Here is a 24,457-nt window from a genome sequence, read left to right as displayed (position 1 = left end):
AAATATTCGCAGTCTAGTTACCACCACAAGGCCAAGACACCTTCCTTGTAATTAGCATTTAGATAGTCGTTAGAACATTCCACGAATTCTGATATCTTACTAACTTATCTATTTCCATTTCCTATCGGCAATCGCTAGAATATCTACCTCTTGGTTATCGCAAGGAGAAAAAAAGACAATGTCAGCATTTTCCTCCTGTATACGAACGTTTGATCGAAATCGAACGATCTGTTTCAGGTCCTGGTTGTTGGGAATATCTACGTTGAAGAGTTCTGAAGAAATCGAAGAGGATATCGTGGAAGATCGCGTAAGATTTATTCGATCGGAATTCCATAATCTTCCACTCGGATCGGGTGTTTTATTGACGTTTCGAGAGGAATATTGCCGTATGAGCGAAATCACAGGCGGAAAAGACATCGATTCCATCTATGGAATCGATTTTCGACTGACGAAACGTCGGTCGCTATAGAAGCTCCAATCCGTCAAGATTCACTGCTAATGCCTTGATCGTGTCTCGCAGGATTATCCCTTGGGAGGAACTGGCGTTGAAATCGTAAATAATATCATGGGTTAGGGAAACACCACCACGCGTGACTACCTTTGATCTGAAGATTTCGTGACTGTAAAGTGTTTTGGGAGAAAATTGAGTAAGTAAATAGAAAGGGAGCCGGTGAGTCATAAAAGAAAGGAATAAAGAGAGTGAAAGGAACGGAAGAACCGGGTAAAGCTTCGAACACAGGACGTCTGTTCTAAGAGGGTTGAAGGTGACCGGTTTCCCAAAAGAATGTTTGAAAAATATGTTGAACGGGAAAAAACGATCGATGAAATGGATGAATTGGTCAGAAAAAGCCTGGTGGAACTCGTAAAAATAAATCCTATCGAAGGAATGAGCCACGGTGAATGAAGAACCTTGAACTGATTTGTGGAACGCGAGTGGAACGTCACCAGGGAGAAGATTACAAAGAAGCCAAATCGCAAAGAAAATTCCTTCAGCTGAGAGCGGATCGTTGGTAGTCCAAGTCACAAAAGAGGAAAAATGTTGCGAGATCTAATGGAAAATCTAAGTATATGCGAAGAACGCAAATTACAAAATTAAAATTTCGAAACGTGGAACAACAACAGCAGACGGCCTTCAAACATCTAACAGCGTTGCACCGAATATCTCTGAGATATTCCTACGAATATCTACGAGTTTCAGTTCTCAAAGACATTTTTCTGAATTCTATGTGAAATCGATAGCAATATGTTGTGGAAAGGAGGGAACTGGTTCCCCTTTGGCGAAAAGAAAAGTTAAAAGGATACCGTGCTCTTCGAGAACGACGTTCAGTAGGGTGAGAGACAAATTCTCGGCCACGTGAGTCGCATCCCTGAATGCATTTCCAGAGCACCATAAATTGAACACACGTTTCTTTGAATTGTAAAGTTCTCGCGTGCGACTATGATAAATACGAGTTGATGCCCAGTGAAGTAACTTACCACGATAGAAAAGAAAGTTTGTAATCCGTGCGAGGATACATCCTCCACGAAAACAATAAGAGACCATTCGAATGCAAAAGTAATAAAAAATTCCTCATCTATATGTCCACCATATCGATACCGCGTTATTACGTTCTATTTGTCATGAATAGTTCGAAAAATGCTGGTAGACCAGCTGCCGCTTATTAAAAAATTCCACCAGTGTAGTGTGACTTATTGCCGGAAGAAGAGAATATCCTTTGGAGCGATATATCAGACTCATCCCTGTTCTATAGAAATGATTAGATATCGAAAGTCCATAATAGATAAACGCTGTACGTGACCAAACAGCAAGAGCAGCTAAGAGTAGCTAAGAGAAGCAACGATGCAGCTATCCCTTGAAATGCGATGCCCTATCCCACACACTACGAAAACACCTGGTACCGTATGAACCTGAACGCAACGTTACAACGTCTGAGGTTCCTATTGCACCATATAAACACCATGAGTCGGCCGAATAACTATACAAACATTTTGCTTAGTATGAATATCACGGTCGAAGATATCGATTACGCGAAAAACTTTCTTGGCAATCTAACCAACTATAAAACGAGCAACGACCAGATTGGTTGCTACTGTAACGGCACAGTTCGAGATCTGGCGCTCGAATACAAGAATTATCATGGCTACGCGGCATTGATAGTGTGTCTGTTCGGTACCCTGGCCAACATGTTAAATATCGTCGTCCTAACAAGGAAAGACATGGTAACGGCGCCCATAAATCGAATCCTTACTGGTCTAGCAACGGCCGATATGCTCGTAATGCTCGAGTACATTCCGTTCGCTATTTATATGTACATCGTGCTACCAAAGAGGCAGATATTTCCTTATGGTTGGGCAGTGTTCGTACTGTTCCACATGCACTTCACGCAGTTGCTGCACACCATCAGCATCGCCATCACGCTCACGCTAGCCGTTTGGAGGTACATCGCTATTAGGTGAGTAGGATTCCGATCCAGCAACCGCTTTATTGAACGGAGCGGGCACGAATTTCAAATTACATGCCCAGCGGTTTCCGCTTAGGTTACTGCTGTCCTGATTAAGGTCTGGTTCTGCGGATGCTTTACTTCGTCTCCGTTACCGTGCTATAGAATTCGGTACCGTGTTCAAGACGAGAAATGTATATTGCCGCGTGCAATTGCCAGGTCCTTTTGCATTTAGTAACTACCTTGCAAACACGCACCGAGCTGAGACAACAAAACAAAAATTTACGACTAACGGATTTTGAATCTGATAAAAGTAAAGCTTAAGGAATGGAGCAAAAGCTCTTGTAGGATCGGAAACAGAACGTCCGGATACACATACCTACACATCGATCGGAATAAATATTGTAAACGGTATATCGGTTTTCGATACGCTAGATGTTCGCATCCTTCGTACGATACAGTACGATGAAGAAAGTAAGTTAGTCCTTTAAGCATAAGAATTCTCTCAACTTCTACAATTGATTCAATGGCTACCAAGTTTAGGACTTCGTTGAACTCTACCATTTATAAATCTTCTGCATTAAATCTCACGAATCAAGATTGATGTTATCAGGACCCTGTAAGTTAGAAGCTAACCTTATAGACCCCCTGGAGGTTCAAATCTCCCTCATCGGTTCATAAAACCCTTTTTTTATCGACGAAACTACTTCCATTGAGACAAGAAACTTTCGTTAATCGAAATCCAAGAAACTCCTGATATCTCTTTTACAGAATTCAAAAAACTAAGGAAATTGTTTACGATAAATAACTGTTTCTCGATTTTCTTTAAAAATCGACTTCCACGTGTATACGAGCGAAATTTCGTTCTGTTATCAATTCAGAAGTGACGACGATACCGAAGCCCTAAATAAATTCGAGGAAATGAAGCAGGGCAAACGAATATACAAAGTCGTAGAGAATAAAGTTGTAACTTTTAAGATCTGATTTCACGACCGGTAGTCCATAACGCGAGTGCTTCCTCATTGGATTAATTTTTGACTTGTTAACTTTTGCATTTGATATCACCTACTTTCGAGCCAAAGTTTGAATTGATGTTGGTTAGTTAGGTCGCGGCAAGCTTTCAGTTGGTCGGATGTCTTTGTTTCTCAAAGAAAATTGCCCAGGAAATATCGTAAATGGACCAATTTTGTAATAATTAATCTTCGTTGGAGAGAACAAAGTAATTTACCAACTATCAGTTACTATAGATTACCATCTTGAAGTTTCTCGTCTTAAGTATCAAACTTTCCGTTACTGATTGGATTTTCTTCCAAGCCTCAAATGATCATTAAGTTCAAGAAACATCTTACACCAATCAACTTCATATCCTTGCGGTACATGACACGAAACTAGAATCCTCACACATAAAATACGTCATATTCAATTTTGAGAAACATTTAATCCATGTGCAGCTGTTCTCATAACCTTTCTCTAAATTCTCGAACACGAAAATCCACGAGATATATATGGAGCATAACAATCTACGAAGCGGATTATCCATTTTTATCGTATACTTCCCTGAAAATCTATCACGTATGTCATTCTATCAAAATTCAATCAGCGTTTAGTATACGTCAGCGTACATATTCATGTTAAACCGTCATTACTCGTGCCGATCATAAGCCCGATTGAAAATTAGCAGATCGACCGATTTATCAATGCTAACTAACAAGATAATTTCGCGAAACGATGAACAACCCGTTTGACGCATCTGTATTCAAGACATGTTCATTTGTCAAAGACAAAGCATATTATCATATTCCCGTTCCGATATTCCCAGAAATGATACAATACGATACAATATGATCGATAATGAAATCTTTATCAATTAATCGTCGCTCGATGAGGCCGGTTCATTCTACGGTTAAGACTCTTTACATGATTCTATCCGCCATATGTGGTCACTAGAGGAAGAAGAAAGTAATGTAACAAAGTTACAGTACTGGGATGTAATCGTCCTTCAGTCATGTTGGTCCCAAAACAGAAAATCATCGTGTGAAAAATCTCTAGAATGGAAAAAATTCATTTTATGTCGCGAGTAAAAGTTGGATTGTGTTGACTTAGATAGCAATAGACGCAAGTAACAACTTTTAACGTTAGACTTTTTGTTTTTCAATTATTAAACAAATATAGCCATCCGTGTCGTTGTTTATTTAACGGGCATTACTTTGGTATCGGACACATGAGTACATGAACTGGGATAAAAAGAAGAACGAGCGCTAACGATTTTTACAGCTTCATTTGAGATACCATGATTGCTTTAAAAGAGATAACGGATCTGTGAAAAAAATTGACAGTTGAACAAAGTTGAGTACCGTTCGCAGTTGAACAAGGTCTATTGATGCGATCGAAGTTATGAATACCTAAGCTAGTCAGATATGAAGCGATATGGAGAAGTTGCCTCCTTCTTCTAATGGGCATGAACTAACTGATTGAGGATTTTAAAGACGAAGATCAGATCCGCTATGGTTCTACGTTATTCGAGAGTGAGGAATTATCGCTTTAATTATAATCATTTGTGTATAATATATCGAAGTATACATTAAACTCTGATAGTTTTAATGTTAATGATCTTTTGGTTCGATCATAGGAGCTTTAACGTATGCTCATTAAAAATTGAATGAAATATTAAATAGAATAGAGTTTCACAAATAAACGAAATGGCCTAAGTAATAAAGTACAATGTGAATAAATGGGAACACGTCGAAAGAGACACAAACTAGGAGAAAGGGCAATTCTGGTTGAAAGAAAAGCATGCTTAGTTTGCAGAAGTTACACAAATGTTATGTCCAACAAACACACGAAGAAAATATCAGGTCAGTTGAATATTTGCTAGATGATTTTGTATTACTGTCTCGTTTCAGTGCGCCGTTGAGACTCCCGCGATTTTCCGCGATTATCTTTGGAAAATGTTACAGCCAGAGGTTTAATCTGGAATCAAATCTAATCACGTGGATTTCGTGAGTAAAATATTTCGTTCTGAATTAATGTTTTTCACTTGAATTCAAATTTTACTTAGTAAGTAATTTCCTCGATTAATACGAAACCATACGAATTGGGTCAGGAATTATTTAATATTTGTGACTTTAAATGAAAAATATAGGATTTTTCCATTCGTGGAAGAACGTGAATGAGTGAATAGAATGCCTGAGGTCTTTCAATAACAATCACACCCCACAATTTTTAACTTAGTAACTGTATTCCAATTACATGTTTGTGATGTCAAAACGAATTGATGCAATGGCCATTGTTGAATTTACTTCGTTTTTAAAAATGGTAATTACACTGCAGATGTTCATCTATGTGTGAAAAATTTAAAAATATATAAAATATTGAAAATAAAGTACTCTTTATAATATTTATATGGTAGAGTAATTCAATAAATCGTTCACCCAGGTTCCACTTTTTCTCTGCTACAAAAACAGTTTTTTATTTAATTCCACTGAAAGAAAAAAACAATTTTGATACAAGCAATTAAATAAAATATTTGGGCACCATTAAAATAATTGAGCATCAAAACTTTATTTATAGAGTTGCTGAAAAGAGATTAAATACGTTCGTGTATGCACTTAAACCGTATCGATCGTTCGATACTAGCGTTCTAGCACTATTTTTGCGACAGTAGAAAAGTGAACGTAAATTAAAAACTAATTCCATAACACGCTTGGAATTCATCGTAGAACCACAAAGAATATATTCGGAACTAGAGTATACTTCGATATACTTTAGCGTGATACCGCAATTATCACTTTCGAAATAACACCAGTTCTGACTATCAGGTTATTCTACCAGTATATGCAAAATTAAACATATCAAATAAAATCTTTGGAAAACACATGCACGTGTATTGAAAGAAGCTTTAAATATTCTATTTTTCGATTTTATTTTCGCATGTAGAATAACCTATCACTCGTTCTAAAACATCCTGTACGATGAACTGATATCCCGAATAAAATTGTAGCACACTATCATGATAACACGGAAAGGGATTATTATCTGAGAACGGTGCCGATTGCTAAATCGATTTACAAGATACTAAATTACACAATGCCTCTAATAAAAAGTACCTATCGAATGAATAAAAGTTGTTGCGTTCTTTAGTATTGTAATTGATATATTTCGCTATGTATAGCAAAACTTGCATTCAACAATCTTTCGTGTATCTGAGTAACAGTGTGACAAGAGATATCGAGCAAAGGATCGAATGATAACTAAAGGATACGAGATGCATAATTCTGCTAAAGTAGATCGTTCTCATCGCTACAGAGATATTTTTTCTTTAACGAAGTACACTTGCCGCAATTTTACTGGCAACTGGACCATTTGCTCGCGCAAATAAGGCATCTGCATGACGTTTCACAGAGGAACATTACGCTTCATTTTTCTCGTTTTCTCGAGTTCTTGCACGAAGACAATTTCTCGAATGGCTCGTATTACTGATTTCTAAATTAAAGCAGCCGTGGGGAGCAGCTGACGCGATGCTTTCATTCTTTATGAAATAATCAAAATACATCGGTAAAGTAAATACACTATCTAAATATTAAAATGACTTTGCACAGAATCGGATAATTTTCTCCTACCTTTTTTGTTGCGAGATAAAATTTTATATCTGTCAGGAATATTTCAATAAATTAACCCAATTATTGGTCTCTAGTTTTTAAATCACACTGAGAAACTGTTATATAATTAAGTAATTAGAATTTCTTTCCACACAAGCAGACGAAATTCCGATTTTACGAATAGATGAATACCTGGATTGTGATGCATTGAACAGTATTGTATCGTCTAACTAAACGCTGAATAGTTTCTTTTTACAATAGTAGCCACGCTTGGAAACTCGTTACATTAAGCACGATGCCAAATACGTCAGAGTTTCCATCATCCTACACCTGTACAAATATTGAATCAGAGAGTGTGACAGAATTGTGCAACGAGTCGGTGAAATCAACACGAAAGAATCTTTAAACCGTTCGCGTTTGGAACAAAGATAGAATGTATTAATAGAAATACCTGACGGGAAAACAAGGAGGAAACAAACAGTGGTCTCTACCGATCACTGATGCAGTATTTTGATATTTAATCCCATTAAGGATTTTGTCAGAAGCTGTACTTTTTCGCGCATTGACTTCTCTCCTTCTCCTTAACGTTCCATCTCCACAGGAACGACGTGCAATGGAAAAAGAGGAAATAAAAAGCACGTTCCCGTGCTTTCCTGCACTCCAGAGTCACTCCATTCGATCGATGTATTATTGACAAAGAAGATGTAGTAACGATAGACGATGGAGAAATATTTGACCGAGATGAAACGCGGCAAGGCTGCTTTAAATAACGTGATAAAAAGTGAGAACAAAAAGAGTATCAAATCGATCCATGCGCACCTATACGTCATTTACTATGGGGAAAATAGAAAATGGAGATAATATTAGAATTTATAGGAAATTTCAAGAAAATAATCTGTTCCTCAATATCTCGATAATATATCCGCGCGATCGTTAATCGGTTTTCTCTATTTGTATTTAATTACATCGTTTCGCTTTTCGTTATTGTTTTCTCGGAATATTGGAAATTTATGATCGAATATGTTTCATGGATAATATCGAATTTCTATTTGAATTGAAATTATCTTCCTCATTATTTAAGTATTTAATTTAATTGCATTTTTATTTTAAAATGTATCTATATCATTCCCTCGCCTTTCACAAAATGTTTATAACGTAACTAATCTCTGTTTATGTTCCGCATAATATACCTATTAATGCTCATGACACGGAACAGTAGCGTGGGAGAATATGCACAACACATTAGTTGTTTCAGTTACTGCAATTTATTCTCTGACGTACAATCGAATATATTTCTAATTATTATGATTTGCTTGGTAAGATCCATTAATATTGCACGATTCTAAAGTGCTTCTAGTGTTCTGGTCGAATTGGAACGGATAAGTTCGCGGATCTGTCATGCGCACAGTTGCCTTTTTGCGAAAAAAGTAGCGCGGTCGATGATAAGTAGCGTACAAGCAAAAACGTATTTTTGAAGCTACATAACCAGCAAAGGAAAAACAAAATTTAATTCGCGAAATATTTAACCTATATCATCACTGGCTATGCTACCGAGCTTTTTACAATTGTTTATACTATGCTTATAAAGGACGTTCCCATGAGAATCTCTCTTCAGTATTTAATGAGAAACGTCAGAATCGCCTTTATCATTCCATCCTGAAACTGTAGAAATTTTAGAATAGCCTTCAAACATTTTTCCTTAAATTTTGTTTAAAGGTTCATTCATTTCGAGCGTAAGTGAAGAAAATGTTTAGAGTCAGACAGATGCCAAGAGAGTTCAGCGTCATAATGATAATTATATTTTCCTTTCACAACGTCATTAGTTTCCCAAAATTTTTAGTACGTCCCTCTCAAAGAAATTCCCTCCTCTTTCGCTAGTTAATTAATGCCACATGTAGTTATTTCATAACTAACGAAGAATAATATAGAATAGAGGCAAAACATCCGAGTTTCAAAGGAACTCTTGGAAATTTCTCTAATAAGTCGTTCCTCTGGGACAATTCTAAATTAATGGAAAAAAAAGGAATATTCATTCTTTGCCTAACGAAGTTTGTTGTATAGAAATGCATATACGGATTCTACCAATATCATGGTAATTGTCTCATTTTCGCTTTGAGAGGCCTGTATTGTATCCTATGTACCGAAGACTTAAATTAAAACATCGATGTAATAGAAACAGTGATCATTACCATAAAAAAAAGGAATTCCAAAGGACGAAGTGATAAAGTAAAATTTTCAAACGAAAAACAGATAAATTCGAAGATACTCTCGAACAAAAACAATCTCCGAGTTTCTTGAATATCTAAAAATTGTCATAAATATATGCGAATAATAGATGAGAACTAGAAACTTTACGGGCTGAGGTAGAACTACAAAGTTATTGATCTAAAAATGTGATACGACATACAATGTACAATGTCCATAGCGACCATTCATTCTCTTTGTTGCTTTTGATATTTGAGTACCTGATATTTTATGTGGTATTTTGCATTTCAAAGCGGCATTAATCGTATCCCGATAAAACGACTATACGTGACGAGTAACTTTTAAATAATACAATTACGCGCATATGCTTGAACACAGAATGGTGATTAAATGACAAAATAATTGAGCATGACAAAACTCTTCGATAACAAATAATGGAAAATTACCTCCAATCATTTCTCCCATTTACCACTCTTCTGTTCAGGTGAACGAGAAAATATCGGAAATATTAAATAACGTTATCCGAAACTTCTTCTGTAAGAAATTATTATACAGTTACGTTGGAACATATATCATTAAGATTCTTGATAATTTAGAAACGAGCAATAAACTTTCATTACTAGATGATCAATGCTCTTGAAACAGTTCCAATGGATAAAAACGAGATAAATGTTAATGAAATAGGAAAGATATAGCCTCAATTCGATAGCTGAAAATTGGATATGTATCAGATACATTCATTCCGTCACTTGCGAAATTTAACAGTACAGGCTTTCGAAACTTCGATGTCATAGTATTTGAAATTCACACGACTATGTGCGTACTGTAATCGACAGCTGGTAACAGGTTGAAACGCGAAATCAATTTAAACAAATTGGATTTTTTAAATTGTCGAATTCAAAGAGTGCATAGGAAAAAAGCGCGTCGAGTTTTAATTCCAAATCGTTGATCACTTTTTTCACTTTTAATATTCTACAATCAAAGCAGCACGTTCTTGTCAAGTATTCGGATCGTTCCAAGTGATGCAGAAACAAATCGTTGCTTTGTGAAGAACTGTGAAAAAGGAAGTGAAAGGTGATAAGGGGGTTACAACGATAATACGCGGTATAGATCAAGAAAATATCGATTCCATTCGTTGTTACCTCAGCTATATGTACCTCAAGGACCATATTTCACGGTAGTTTCATTTTTCTGGCGGATGTCAGTTCCGATCAGATGAAATTAAAGTTACGAAACCGACCTGTTCCGTCAGATCGCTTTCAAATTCTTTTCTTCTTCTTCTAAAGAAGCCGTTTCCTCTGTTAACTCTGAATTTGACTTCCATGGGAAACCAAGCGAATAAAACGAACCTTTGACACGTTACTTGTGACAATTTAAGTTGACATCAACATCTTAATGATACGGTTCGATCAAAGATCGAATTAAAATCCCTTTGAGTTCCACTACTTTTGATCAATTGAACAAACTCTCGACTAACGATAAGTATTTTGAAACTCGAAAGCTCGAAGAACAATCACAACTGCTATACTATGAAATAAAGTGGATCGATATCTGATTTCACGAACCCTTTGATTAATTCTTTCAATTATGCACGTTAAATGGTTGGATCTCTTGTTTAAAACACCAAAAGAACTTTTGAATTACTTCACCGTTATAAATGAATTCAACAACGGCTAATGAAACAAAGAAATCTGCGTTTAAGACAAGGCGAAGAATCGATAGGGACGCTTAACAGGAGCTAAGGACTCGACGAAAGTATTTGAATAAAAATCAGTTCATAAGTTAATCGTTTCTGTTTTACGTATAACATCGACAAAACTTAAAACTTAAATTTCAGTCTAACTGATCTCCGCTCGAACAATTTTCCTTTGCAGGTCAGTTGTTGCGTTCCGACTACGGAGTATACATTCCTCTGTCTTGTAAGATAAGCGCGAGTTAAGGAAACAAATGAAAGAACGTTGTTCCTTTAACGGTACAACTACGAACATCGTCGAGTACTTCATTTGCATAAATAATTAATATGATTTAAATAAGTTGATATAATTTTCCCAGTTACGAAACGTTTGAAATATTCATAAAAATGGGCGATGAGAAATGAGAAAAGCAGGAATACCGTTGGCAGAATAGAAGACTAATTTTGTTAGCTTCGGTATGAAACGCATTGTTCTTTTGTTATCACAGGTTTCCACAGTACAATTCCTGGTGTACAGCGGCTCGTTGCAAAACGGCTCTATGGAGCAGTTTTCTGGCCCCATTTGTTGCCTGTGCTCCGAGCTATCTCGTATTCGGAGTAAGTACATAAATTAAGTTAAAAAATTGGCTCTTTGATTAAAAGGCTTAGCCTTTGAGTGAAATTCAAGCACTTATTCAAATATTTTTTGAACCCTCGATTGACAGATAAGAAGACAAGCGGTGAACGAGAATGGCACCCTGGAAATTGCATATACAGTCGACGCGGACTACTCGCAGCACAAAGACTTCTTCTATCAGCTAAATTTCTGGGTGCTAGGAGTGGTCGTGAAGCTTTTACCCTGCGTCATACTTACCGTCATTAGCTGCTGGTTGATAAAAGCTCTTTACAGGTAATCTAACAGCAGTAACTTCGTATCAAACGTAAATTACAATTTATTGTCCAATAGTACGAAATAGAAATTTTACGGTGCTTGCCCTACTTTCTTTATTCATTCCTCGCACAAAAAGAAATTCGCTACATTAAAGTATATACAGCGGAACTGATCCAATTTGTTGCTCGATCGATCAGTTTCACTTTATTTAACTTGTTAATCCTACCCACGTAAAATATTCCGATTAAAGGAAAGAATTTTGATTAAAGAAACAAATGACGATTAAAGAAAGCTGTTTATCGATTCGAATCATGTTCCAGAGCAAAAGGGAGGAAGCAGGCCTTGAAGAGTTACAATCAATGCAAGAACGCCGGCACTATGGGCAATGGGTCAGTACCAAGGAGGCCAAGCAAATCTGAGAAAAGAGCAGACAGAACAACCAAGATGCTCGTTGCCGTGTTACTCTTGTTCTTAGTCACAGAGATCCCTCAGGGCATTCTGGGTCTTTTGTCTGGCGTCCTGGGCGACTGTTTCTTTCGCAACTGCTATCATAATTTCGGCGAAGTAATGGACATCCTTGCCCTGCTAAATGGCGCTATTAATTTCATCCTCTATTGCTCTATGTCTAGACAATTCCGTACCACTTTTGGTCACCTGTTCAAGCCTAGGATCATGAAGAAATGGCAGCCCGCCACGCAGCAAACAGATGTACAGAGCACTTACGTATGATGTAGGCTAAAGGGTCTACAGACCACGCGTCTCTAGAGGCTGCATATCTTTCTGAAGTTAACTAGAAACGTCGTATTTTTTGATTTTAATACTTCTAAGAGAAGCTCGGCTTAAGCACAGTTACTGGGAAAATAGTAAATTACGGAGTTGGTAAAGTGAACCGCTCCTTAAAATAAAAGGGTAGGTAAAGTATTTTCCTTAAATGTCATTCACATAATGACACTCCAAGTAGTGCTCGTAACGTGTTTCGCTTAAATTTGTATCATCCGATCTCTACGCAAGATATAAAACGGTTCGTTATTTGAAGCTTCTAAATCGACGATTTATGATATCGGCAACTAATAATTATTGAAGTTATTAAGTAAGTTTTGCAAATAAAGGGATTAATAAGAATTAAGCGAGGAGAAATTGTAAAGTATCACGTTAAATTGTTAATATTAATCGTCTTACGTTTTCAACGGAACCGCGTTTTTCAATAATAAACTGATTGTCTAAACGAATACCCTTGTATCTAGATACGTACATGATTTTCCGAAATCGTAAAGCACTGTGTTTGTAATGTCGATGTTATTGTACAATATACAACAACCTTGTTCTGAAAGTCGAAGAGAGGATAGAGAGTATAGAAATGTTTTGTACAGATACAATGCGTAAATAAGAGAAGAACCTTGAATAGTAGAACATAATAGGATTTGTTGTTCCATTGAGGACAAATACCGAAAGTTCAAGACCTAGCTGGGGGCTCGAGGGACTTAAAATCAATTGAACTCCCGTTTAACTTTCGAGCATTGCTGCGAATGGCAGATTTGTTAAGACCAAAGTAAGCTTAATCTTGTGTTAAACTTCCTCCAAATGAAGCACAGAGGAACTCGATAAGAAATAATAATTACGTTCATGTATTTTATTCCCTACGCCACGTTTTTTACCATTTATCACATCTCATCGAATACGCAATAATTTTATTCGACGATGTTAATATTACGAAAATGGACACATGCGAGAGAAGGTACTTATTATTTGGATAATAATTATAGCAAGTTAAAAACAAAACGATTTAACGGCAGGACGTTCGAAAATAAATGCGTGACATGATTTATCAATATCTATTTGTCACTTGTTTGCATTTATTTATTATTTGTACCAATAATTCCAAATAATTTGTTAATACACGCATTATGGGCACTGCTGCAATGTACGTTTTTGTTAAAATTAAGTTTTCATTGGAATTACATGAGTTCATTTGCCAAACAAATATCGTCAAACAACTTCGTTCAATAAATTATGTACCACACCAGATAAGAAAGGAAACGATGGTGTATTAATGCTGGACACTTGACAACGAACGACCACTGTGAATTACAAATACACTGGCGTTTAAATATATGTATGCGCGATAATTTACTAAGATTGTTATTAGGAGTTGTAGTAATTAACATAATTAATGTACGATATGGTAATATATACGTATAACATGCTAATAAAAATATATACATATGTGTGTGTGTGTGTGTGTGTGTGTGTGTGTGTGTGTAATACAGTTACACATAAATAAAATTTGTAAATATGTAATCAAGAAAAGCCACGGCGATAATATTTGTTCTTGTATGATTTTATATGAAACGAAAAGGGATCGATAGATTTTTGGCTATTAAGCCCAGCTAAAAGTCTATACCCTTTCCATTGTAAACGCCGACGACATATTGTTTATAAATTATATATAGATTACGAATAAACGTTTCTGTACTGATCGTAGTGCCTCTCTATTTTCCTGTTCACGATTACGAATTCCAAAATAGCTTAATATAAATCATAAATCAATAGAATATATTCTTCTTCATAAAATTTCCCATCGATTAAATATCTACCCTGATTTGCTCTTTAAATACTCTCGCCGAAAGTTGTCACATTTTCATTTTTATCGACTCTACGGTAAATTAACTTTTTTAAATCTTTATTTTTGAGAATGATAGAAGAACGCGATTAAAATATACGATGTTAAAGGGTATCCTGACATTTCAACAGAGAAAAAGCATAAAAAGATCTTTCGATCGTTATTTCCAATCTTTTAACATTTCTCACTCCTTCGTGGATGATATTCGACTGTTGAACTATTATCGTTCTACATACGATCATCTCTGGTTAATGAATGCCAATTGGTAATTAAAGAGGGACGAATTTGTTGGAACGACTGTAAAGTCGGAGACAAATAGTTAATTACTGGAAAATAATTAGAAGATTAAATCGATTTTATATCTCAAGTGGCATGCAAGTAAATACATATGTATGCCATGTACGAATGATGTGGCGCGGCGGCTGACATAATCAAAACCGTAGAGCAAACCGCATTACATTCATACACGCAGATAGTCAATTATGTAAATCATCGCTCCCTTCTCGAGCTTTCTCTATTGCGCTATGAATATTCGGAATGTGAACAAATTTATGTGTATAAAAGAGGACCATCGAATGACTAATATTCTAAAAAATTGCATCTTTTCAAAAATGAGTAACTGAATTGCTCGATATGTATCTATTATTGTCGACGTATCAACGAGAAGAATGCTTCGAAGAATATAAAACTTGTCGAACTAGCGTCGGCTAATTACAATTTTATAGCATTTCTTTTTCATTTTATATATTTCGAAAGCAACGAGGAAATTCACGAAAGAATTTTTATTATTTTTATTTTTACACTAACTTGCAACATTCGCATGTTTCTCTCGGCAATATTCTTTTTCCTTATAAAAAATATCTTTATTTCGTAATTAAAAATTTTGTGCACAGAATTTATGCACATTCCCAACTTTAATATGCTCCCAATTCATGATTAACTTCATTTAATTTCCATATAATTAGTTTTAAAACTTCATCTTATCGTAATGCGTTTAATTTAGATTCTTCATCAGTGTCTCAAAGTTGCCAAGAACATGATGCTCCTTACATAACGTAGTCAATTACGATTAGAAAGAGACGTCATGCGATTGAAGTAAAGCACGTTCGTTATCCTCTTGGCGGACTCTAGTTTTGGGGTACATAGTTTGTTCTGTTAAAAGAAAAGTGATAAAATAACCGTTAAACTTGGTCGTATGGTTGTTGTGAGATAAAGTAGCGCTTATGGTGTCTGCAGAGGACAGCTACGATACGTCTTCCCCTTTTATTCGCCGTTCCCAAGAGCTTTTTCTCTTTCTATCATTGTATCCACTTTGTTCGTTCTCTCTATACCGCTTGATAATCCTGGGATGATATTCAAACTCAGCATGTGCAAGCCATTAATACGTCAAATATATTCTACGTATGTTCCATAATAATTAAATATGTTCCATGTAATTAAATAAATAATTAAATATGTTCCATATATTATATACCGCACAATTCATCCAACTATACGTATAACACATTTTCTATATTTTCCACAAAATAAAGGATATTTTATATAGCATAAACACGTTAATCATCGTTCATTGTGCAACTCGAGCGATCATTTTTAGACAAAGTTTTTCGTTTAAAACTCGATTAAAGCGACGACGATCAACAATGGGGGTAGGAGACGCACGAAAGGAATCAAAAACTTTCTCGTCCTTCGGAACTTCTGTTTTCAGGAAATAATTATACCTACAATCGTATCTAGATCCGTGTTCTTCGTGCACGTATCAGAATTACGAATACATGGCGCACCGTTTATCGCAATGAAGGAAAATTCATTGGTTTTATCTGCGATGTATCGTTCTGCACCGTCGTTACTAATTGAATTCTCTCTCATCGCGTCGATAGCGAGAAATACAATTCACGAGCGGAATACTCGTCTTTCATTCACGTTCCATCACTCGTCTTTCGTACACGTTTCCTTTCGAAAGGATTTAAATCAATTATTCACATTGGAACCGTATGCGCCAACCTTTCCCCCTCCTAGATAATGTTTAAACTATTCTGACTTGTTCTGTCGAAGACATTAATTAGTTCTAGTCGTTTGAAATTAAAATGGTAAATGTAACGCGTATCACAATTTATGAGGTGAATTTTTCATCCCATTGTTCGTTTTCATTTAAGACTACTCAAAAATTCTTCAGCGTATTACAAAATTATGAAGAACGTATTTTGTTCGTTCGAAGCTCTCGTTATTTTTTAATTATTATTAAACGATCACCTGTACCTCGTTTGTAAAGCGATGTGCGAGAATATTCACCATAAGCCAATGGTTTTACAATGAGAAATAGACGATAAAAAAAGTGCGCTTTGTCTGAGGGTTGAGAGAAGGCTAAGTTAGAAGAGACGTATTGACGTAAATTTCTCCGATAGCGAATGTAGGTCGCCATAGAATATTATGAAGATAAAATTGAACTATCATTTATTATAATTATGTCTAGAATTAGGGATGTTTGGTTATCAAAAGATATTCTTGTCTCTCTGAATTTAAAAGTACTTTCCTCGATGCAAATCTCGATCCCAAGAGACATAAAGTTTTCAAATATACGACTCTCCTTCGATTTCCACCCGAGTAAACAGGCATGTAAAATATACGATAGAAGTTTATTATGCAATACGCTTGGACGCTCGTAAAACTACCTGTAAGACGCGACTTCTTTCGTTTCCTGCTTTTCCGAAAGATAATATTTGAAAGGATGAAATATCTCTAACGTTACTCTATTTATTCTACATTACAGTATTTGAAAGACAACAACAAACTCTCAGGACCTTTAAATTTTTAGCATTTTATCCACTTAACTGCTGTACGGATAAGCGTAAATCAACGCGTAACGTTATACGACATATTAAAAAATGTAACTTTAACGAGCGCAGACATCGAGCATTAAATATCATGCAATGATGTACATGTACTCGAAAGAAAACTTCTAATCGAGATATACAACCGTATCCCTCTAACTATGCAAACTTGGTATAATGTGTGATAAGTCGTTTAAACAAAATTGAAACAACTTGTTTTACATAGTATACAGGCGATTAACCAAAGCACAGTTTAATTAGTTCCTTAATATGCTTATTTCAGAATTCCAATTTAACGAAATAACGTTATGAACAGAGAGAATAAGAGTGAAACTTAACAGAGAATATGGTATCAAAAAGGTGTGAGCCGATAATCTATACAGTAGATAGCGAAAGAAACAGTAAATGTTTCATCAATATGTTTTCCTTTCTAGCCTTCTTCTAGCCTTCGTATATTATCCTCCCGTTAATCCTTGGTACTTTTGAAACGGTACCCATTGGGGACGTAACGAGTGTTACGAGTTAATGTAGCATAGTCACTCGGAGAAACTTAAATGAAAAAACTAGCTCTCCTTGGCAAGTGGAGTGTTAAACGAGCACGAATAAACGTCAGGATATTCAGAGCCAACAATACAAGGATCCATAATGAATAAAAAAAGAAAACAAACTTAGTTGAATTTAAAGGTGTATCGAGAATAAAAATGGAAAAATTGTATCTTAAAACTTAAAGCTTCCTCTCTCAGCCGAATAAATAATTTACATTTAATTTATACACATACATTTTCAGTCTGCACGTTTCTATTTATGTATGTTTAATTAGCTGATTTAGTTACATTTTTGTTTAATAATTTATATTTACTGTACAATCGAAATTCGTAATATTATTTATATGTAAAATGAAATATGAAGTCCGAATAGAAAATTCAGGCTACATCATCGGTACATGCACTGTGAAGTCTATTAACAAGTGTCAAACTAATTTTGGAGGTAGATTCTTTATATTCAAATAAGCAAATGCAACGGTTTAAACTTCATCTGAATTTAGCATCCTTGGCTCCTCCTCTTGTTTGCTGCTTGCTGTTCCCTGTTGTATTTTCGTTGACAATTTCTTCGCAGTCTGCGTTATCTGCCATAACAGATGAAAAGGAGAGGGCGAAATTAACGCGGAACAGTTCTCCCGTCCTCTCTAATTCTGTTGAAAACACTTGCCTGCACGTCCACGTCAATCACAGCCGTAATATCATTTAGCGCTGTTAAAAATTCAGCCGCGATATTCCCCTTACCCTGTGCCTCCAATATTATCGCATAATTGATTAATACCAGGGGATCTTGCGGTGAAAGAGCATGAGCTTTCTGCAACACTTTCTCCGCACCCTCCAGATCCTCCAGACGTTTTAGAGCGACTAAAGTAATAAAGAATTCCGCTTTTTTATTACCATCGTTCATTGCCGTGTTGGCTGACAACGATGGAAGAAGAAACGGAGCGAATGCCGTTAGAATTTCTTATGCGACAATGACACAGTGACAATGACAGTAGGTTGTATTTTATCATTGAAAGAACACTGTCATTTCTCCAGCATTTTTTGTAAATAGTGACGCATCGTAGAAACATATTATATCGTTAAACATATATTATCGTCGAAATCTATGCTCTTCTCATCGTAAAAAATTTACAAAATCCCATATTTCTTGCATACTAAATTAAATTAAATTAAATTGTATTTATGAAATTAAAAAGGACAGCAGTGGACGTGGAAAATTTTTAATAAGATGAATTTGAAATCAAAGGGCAACTTTGAGTGTATTCTTGTGCTTGTCACGTGAATTCGTATTAATCTGTACGCGATAAAATGTTTTACGAAAATGTAGAGTCCAAATGATCTATGGTTCTCTTTAAAGAGATGCTATTCAATTGGTCATAACATTACCGAAATTATATGTCTGTAATTAAAATACTTTTTCAAAATATTTATATAGAAAATCTTACGTCCAAGCAAGAGATACGGCATTGGATTTTTAGGATCCGCGCTAATTGCAGCACATAAATAAATTGCGGCTGAGGCTGGTTGGCCAGTGGTCAGAAAAACCATACCCAAATTATAGGCGGGCAGAAAGGCCATAGAATTGAGGTAGTGAGCTCTCTTCAAGCAGCTAATTGCCTGGAAGTAATTAGAGCGTTAAGCCGATTGACTGACAATTACGACGGCACAATCAATAAATTGCAAGTGCGAGAGTAAATCAGACGAAGCAAATATTGTGCAAGGGTATTATAAAGCGATTGACACATAGCTAACACATAGCTAACGAAATGATAATGGGAATTGATTGTCGAGATTGAAAATCGAATTCCGAGGAACGTCCTCCGAATTTTCTTGATTATTTGAAACATGATAGAAGATTCGATGCCATAAGAAGACAATAAAAATTGATCCCTCCAATGAGGGAAACGCGTGACCCATCATACTTTCTTTTCCTCATCCTATAGGAGATCGTTTCCCATTCTCGAACTTTTTATCAACGACAAGGTAATTGAAGCTAGGCTTTAAACTTAATCCACTTAATTTTGAAATCTCGGCGTACTAACTACGTCCAGTAGAATAACAGTGAAGCAGATTAAGAAACTTGTGTTCCGTGCACACTACTTTCTGAATTTTAATCATCGGATCCAAAAGTCTCCGTTACTGTCGTAAAGACATTTAATAACATCCACAGGTTGATTCTATTTATTAAACTACTTTAATTGAAGGCTTTGATGAACAGAATACTTCTCCGTGACAAAGAATTAAAAGAACAAGAAGTTGACTGCAGTAAGCATTGCTTTCCAAACTTTTGTCCGATAAATTAAAGGAGAAAGTGGTTACCTATATACTTCATGCAACATTCTCAGAGGGAATTAGAAGTGTAGTTTTTCTCATTTCAATTAGGTATAATAGATTTTAATTTGCTTTCTCGACGGTGGCCTAGGTTTTGCATTAGAAGATAGCCTAGCATAGAATTCGCATTTACCAATTTGCTCCCACTTCGGCTACAGCGGTGCATTACAAGTCTTGTCTCTTAATTGAGTTCCTCTGATTATGAGTCGCAAGTGCGTCCCGGCCGTCATTCTGAGACGCCGCTTCGCGTGAGCACCATCCCCTTTAATGAGCTTTAAATTGATTATCATCATTAAATCTGGCAGCGTGCACGGATTCGCCTTGTCGTGAATAAAAGTCCATGCCAGTTTGCAATTTGCTGTGTTCTCAGGGAAAAATTGTTGTATTTGTCTTTTTTTCTATGAACGTAATGAATTGTGTTCCAGTAGAGTGCAGATAGTATCACGTGTCACGGTGCTATTTCTTCTTTTTCAAAGTGTCTTTGTTCTTTTCGTTGTTTACTTTTTCAACTTTGTGCAATATAATATCGTTGAACGTGACTATGGTCAACTTTCCTTAACTTCTCTTTAAACTTTAATAACTTACATTGTGTTACATGCGTGTTCAACAATAGTGGTAACAAACATCAAGACAAAAATTATGCAGACGAATAAATTTATCCGAATATACTTACGGCAACGAATTTCTGCTTGCCGTAAAAACACATTCCGACGTTATTCCATAAAGCATACGATTCTGGAATCGATTGCGCTGCCAACTTGTACTTCGACAGCGCAACATCATACTCTTGGTGATTCTAAAGAGTGAATGTTTTAGTCTGTCAAACAATGGAAATTCCAAAGCACCGCGTATCTCTAATTAAATTCTTTAAGTACATTATTGAAATATTACGTGTGCTTTACACCAGAACGACTGCTTCGCCCCTAAGCAACGGTCTTGCTCTACGATAGTTTATTTTGTTCAGACGAATTTACCCGTGCGTTGATACAAAAACGAATAAATTGGAAATAAATGAAAATAAAGCGTACTTGGTACAAAAAGCTTACTATAGAATCTCTAATTAAGGTTGTTATTTATACTTTCAAGAATATAAAAAAGAAATTCTTGACTAAGTTCTCTCATTAAATTTGCTAGAAAAACAGTCTTCATCCTCAAATACTTGAAGAAAAATGAAATAGAAAGTCCGGGTAAGTTTGTTCATCAATGTTGAAACAATTTCTCCTCTATTTGAAATCCAATAGCTGCCATTACCTATACACGTATGGTTCGAAAGTAATGTACTCACTTGGATTATAAAGGCTATCGGTAGAATCGCTCTCGTACAATTTGGAGAATGAGCGACTGCAGTGCCAAATTGTTGGAATGCTCGTTGAACATCGCCAATTTTAAGGTAAAGGAGTCCTAATTCAGTTGCGGCTTCTATGCTTTCGGGATTTTCACTGAAAATAAATAAAGTAAACAGATGAATGACAACGTAAAAAACAGTATTTCCAGAAATTCTCTGATTATTCGTAGATATGATTTTTCTCAACTAAGGAAATTTTATCTCTCCATAACGCGATAATTCGATTATTAGAATTAGGTCACCCGAATATTTTAGAATCTTTTCTAGTAGAGTCCGAAATGACGTATTTTTAAATTCTTGAGATGAAGCAAATAAAAGCAAAACCGTGTGCGTCTGTGTGTTTGAAACAATCCGTTTTAATATCTTGTATCTCTTTATTTTTAAAGAAAGAAATGTCTACAACAATAAAAATTGTTTAATACTGAATCAATTACTTTAAGTAAAAAATCAAGCTGTATTTTTTTGTTTCAACAATTTTCATAGAATAATTTATTCGATTTAATGGGATATAGTCTTAAATGTTTGATCAATAATTTATACTAACATATCAACGTCAGAAAAGTCAAGAAAATATAATAATAATCAACGTCGTGATAAATTATCTGCTTACGCTGTTGCTGTTTACTTTGCATCTTTTTTAATTTGAGATCTCTATAGTTAGAGTTTGCAACGAGAGGTAGAATATAATACTTTGGAGTATATCGTAAACAAGAACATTCGAACCCACAGTCTTGCAACGCTGGAATTAAATCTGCACGCGCAACTTGTTTATGAAGTCAGGAGAAAGTTTATTATAAGATACATTAAAATAAAAAATAAGAAAGTGAAAAAACAATTGTACATACATATACATACCTAAGAGCAACCGTATAAGCATTCTGTGCCTCTGTAACATGATTTTCGAGAAGACATATTTTTGCGAGTGCGATGTATGGCAATTCATTTTTCGTCAACTCGATCGATCTTTTTAAATGCTTTTTCGCTTCATACAGTTGATTCATCTTCGTATAACATTCGCCTAGAATAAATAAGACATGATTCTATAAATTTTTCTGTGCAAAATGTCTTATTATTGACAATATTCATGAACAATAATTAAAAACTTTTAAAAACTTAATAGCCTTCCTATTGTATCATCAATAAGTAAAATAATTATATATTTATATTTAGAAGGTTTAATATAATGCAGTTAATACATACCTAGGTTAAAATAAATTTCCCAGTCTGGTATATTTAATATTTTCTCAGCTTCCAAGTATGCGTCGACTGCACGTTTGTGACTGCCCATTATTAAACTGTTCAACGATATTAATAAGAATAACACATTTAAAAAAGTTAGTCTTTATTTTCTACGTCTTCGGAGAACTCGATAACGTACGGATAATAATGTTCTAATCATAAATAATAATCGCGATTTTATTCATTTTGATTCTTTTTCTTTGATAAAGCTACTCTTGAAATGAAAATTTATTCGTAAACTATATTAATAAAAATATCAGAAAAATTGTTATTTGAAATCATTTTATTTCAAATAGAACAACAGACGTTTCTTACATTACAACTTAATTAAATTGAGTAATGCCTCACTACTATCTAAATCTGATCTCGTTCTCGAACAGTGTAGCGGGAATCAAATTTCCTTTACTTACAACGACTTGGCTATCTGCTTCACGTTATTAACGTTCGTTGAATTGACGTTATAGGCGGCTTGAAAGCAACTTAACGAGTCTTGAATTTTTCCTTCTCGTCTCAGTATTAAGCCCTATAAAAATTGAAGAAATAAAAATTTCGGTATCAAAATTTCAATTTCGATTGAAACATGTAGATGTAAAAATTTTGCTTACTTTCAAATAATTCGCGTACTCATTATACCCGTTTGATCTTGTCAGTTCCTGATCGATCAATATTTTACAAGTTTTATACTCGTGTCGCGTATAATGTCGATGCAACAACCAATTGTTACTCTCTATCGCTGATATTTCTAGCGCTAATTCAATTACAAGAATAATATAAAATTATATCGCGAAATTAAAAAAGTATTAAACATATATACATATGTATCCCAGTTCAAAAAATATCTTTTAAGTTCCCTTGTAAAATATCTATCTTTTTAAAATTCAAAATATTGAAGACCACGATAACCATTCACAGAAAATTTATTTTATGTTATCTCATTGTCGTGGAACTCAAAATTCCAATTTCATTGACGTGTTGCAAATGTTCTTATCTTTTTAAAAACCACAATTCTAATTTATCTTTTATCAAATATTATCACTCAAATTGTATATATATATATGTATATATATAAACGTATTTGCTAATACTACATAACCAAAATTTTACACAATATGTATAGTCTTTAAGTAGTACTATACAAAGAAATACCTTTTTTCGCCTTATCATTTCTTAATCGTTGCGAGACAGTCGCTTGTTGTTGAATGCGACCATTACTAAGAATATTATTAGCCATTGTTAATGCACAATAGTACGGTAGTACATAATTCACAGATATGTTTTACTTTTACGTCCAAATAACACTTTACATTCATCTATATGTTGTTGCTATTGTTTGTCATGACAACCCTTGTTTTAAGCTCCCTTCGTAAAGAATCAATTTAAGAGAAGAGCAACATTCTATATATGTATAGAAATTTTCTTAATTTTAACATACAAAAAGAAGTAGATCTATCTTTCCAACAAAATATGAAACTAAAAAATAATACGTCGATATTGAATTAATCGCATTCCCGCGCACTTTTCTTTGTCCCATACCTACAAGCTCACATACATAGATAATAGAAACCAGAAGTTAGGACTAAGCAATCTTTACTATCTTTATCGTACATCCCTGTCATCTATAAACAAGAATATGTAATAGTAACCAAAAAATATTTCTATATTACACTTGTATAGGAAAGAAAATAATTTGCAAATAGAAATTTGCCGAAAAGAAACTACGGAAGACAATTTAAGCATAATA

At 35.0% G+C, this 24,457-nt stretch overlaps 2 protein-coding genes across 2 annotated transcripts; one reads left to right on the top strand and one right to left on the bottom strand.

Annotated features, from left to right (window-relative positions):
- The first annotated feature begins 233 nt into the window (after positions 1-233).
- On the top strand, positions 234-14,285 carry LOC126871739 (G-protein coupled receptor dmsr-1). The gene is made up of 5 exons (XM_050630905.1): positions 234-307; positions 521-2,453; positions 11,426-11,534; positions 11,642-11,826; positions 12,129-14,285. Exons 2-5 carry the CDS (start codon positions 1,864-1,866, stop codon positions 12,535-12,537), a joined length of 1,293 nt encoding a protein of 430 aa, XP_050486862.1. The 5' UTR covers positions 234-307; positions 521-1,863; the 3' UTR covers positions 12,538-14,285.
- Positions 14,286-17,983: 3,698 nt separating this feature from the next.
- Positions 17,984-24,328, bottom strand: LOC126871735 (Bardet-Biedl syndrome 4 protein homolog). The gene is made up of 10 exons (XM_050630898.1): positions 23,863-24,328; positions 23,322-23,464; positions 23,127-23,239; positions 22,678-22,772; positions 22,333-22,495; positions 21,418-21,571; positions 20,806-20,928; positions 19,247-19,418; positions 18,469-18,662; positions 17,984-18,385 (listed from the first exon to the last, which is right to left on the bottom strand). Exons 1-10 carry the CDS (start codon positions 23,945-23,947, stop codon positions 18,284-18,286), a joined length of 1,344 nt encoding a protein of 447 aa, XP_050486855.1. The 5' UTR covers positions 23,948-24,328; the 3' UTR covers positions 17,984-18,283.
- Positions 24,329-24,457: the final 129 nt, after the last annotated feature.

The sequence above is a fragment of the Bombus huntii genome, chromosome 12 (assembly GCF_024542735.1).
Source record: "Bombus huntii isolate Logan2020A chromosome 12, iyBomHunt1.1, whole genome shotgun sequence".
Classification (NCBI taxonomy): domain Eukaryota; kingdom Metazoa; phylum Arthropoda; class Insecta; order Hymenoptera; family Apidae; genus Bombus; species Bombus huntii.
Note: the sequence above shows the minus strand (reverse complement) of the source record. Positions and strands in the feature narration are given on the sequence as shown.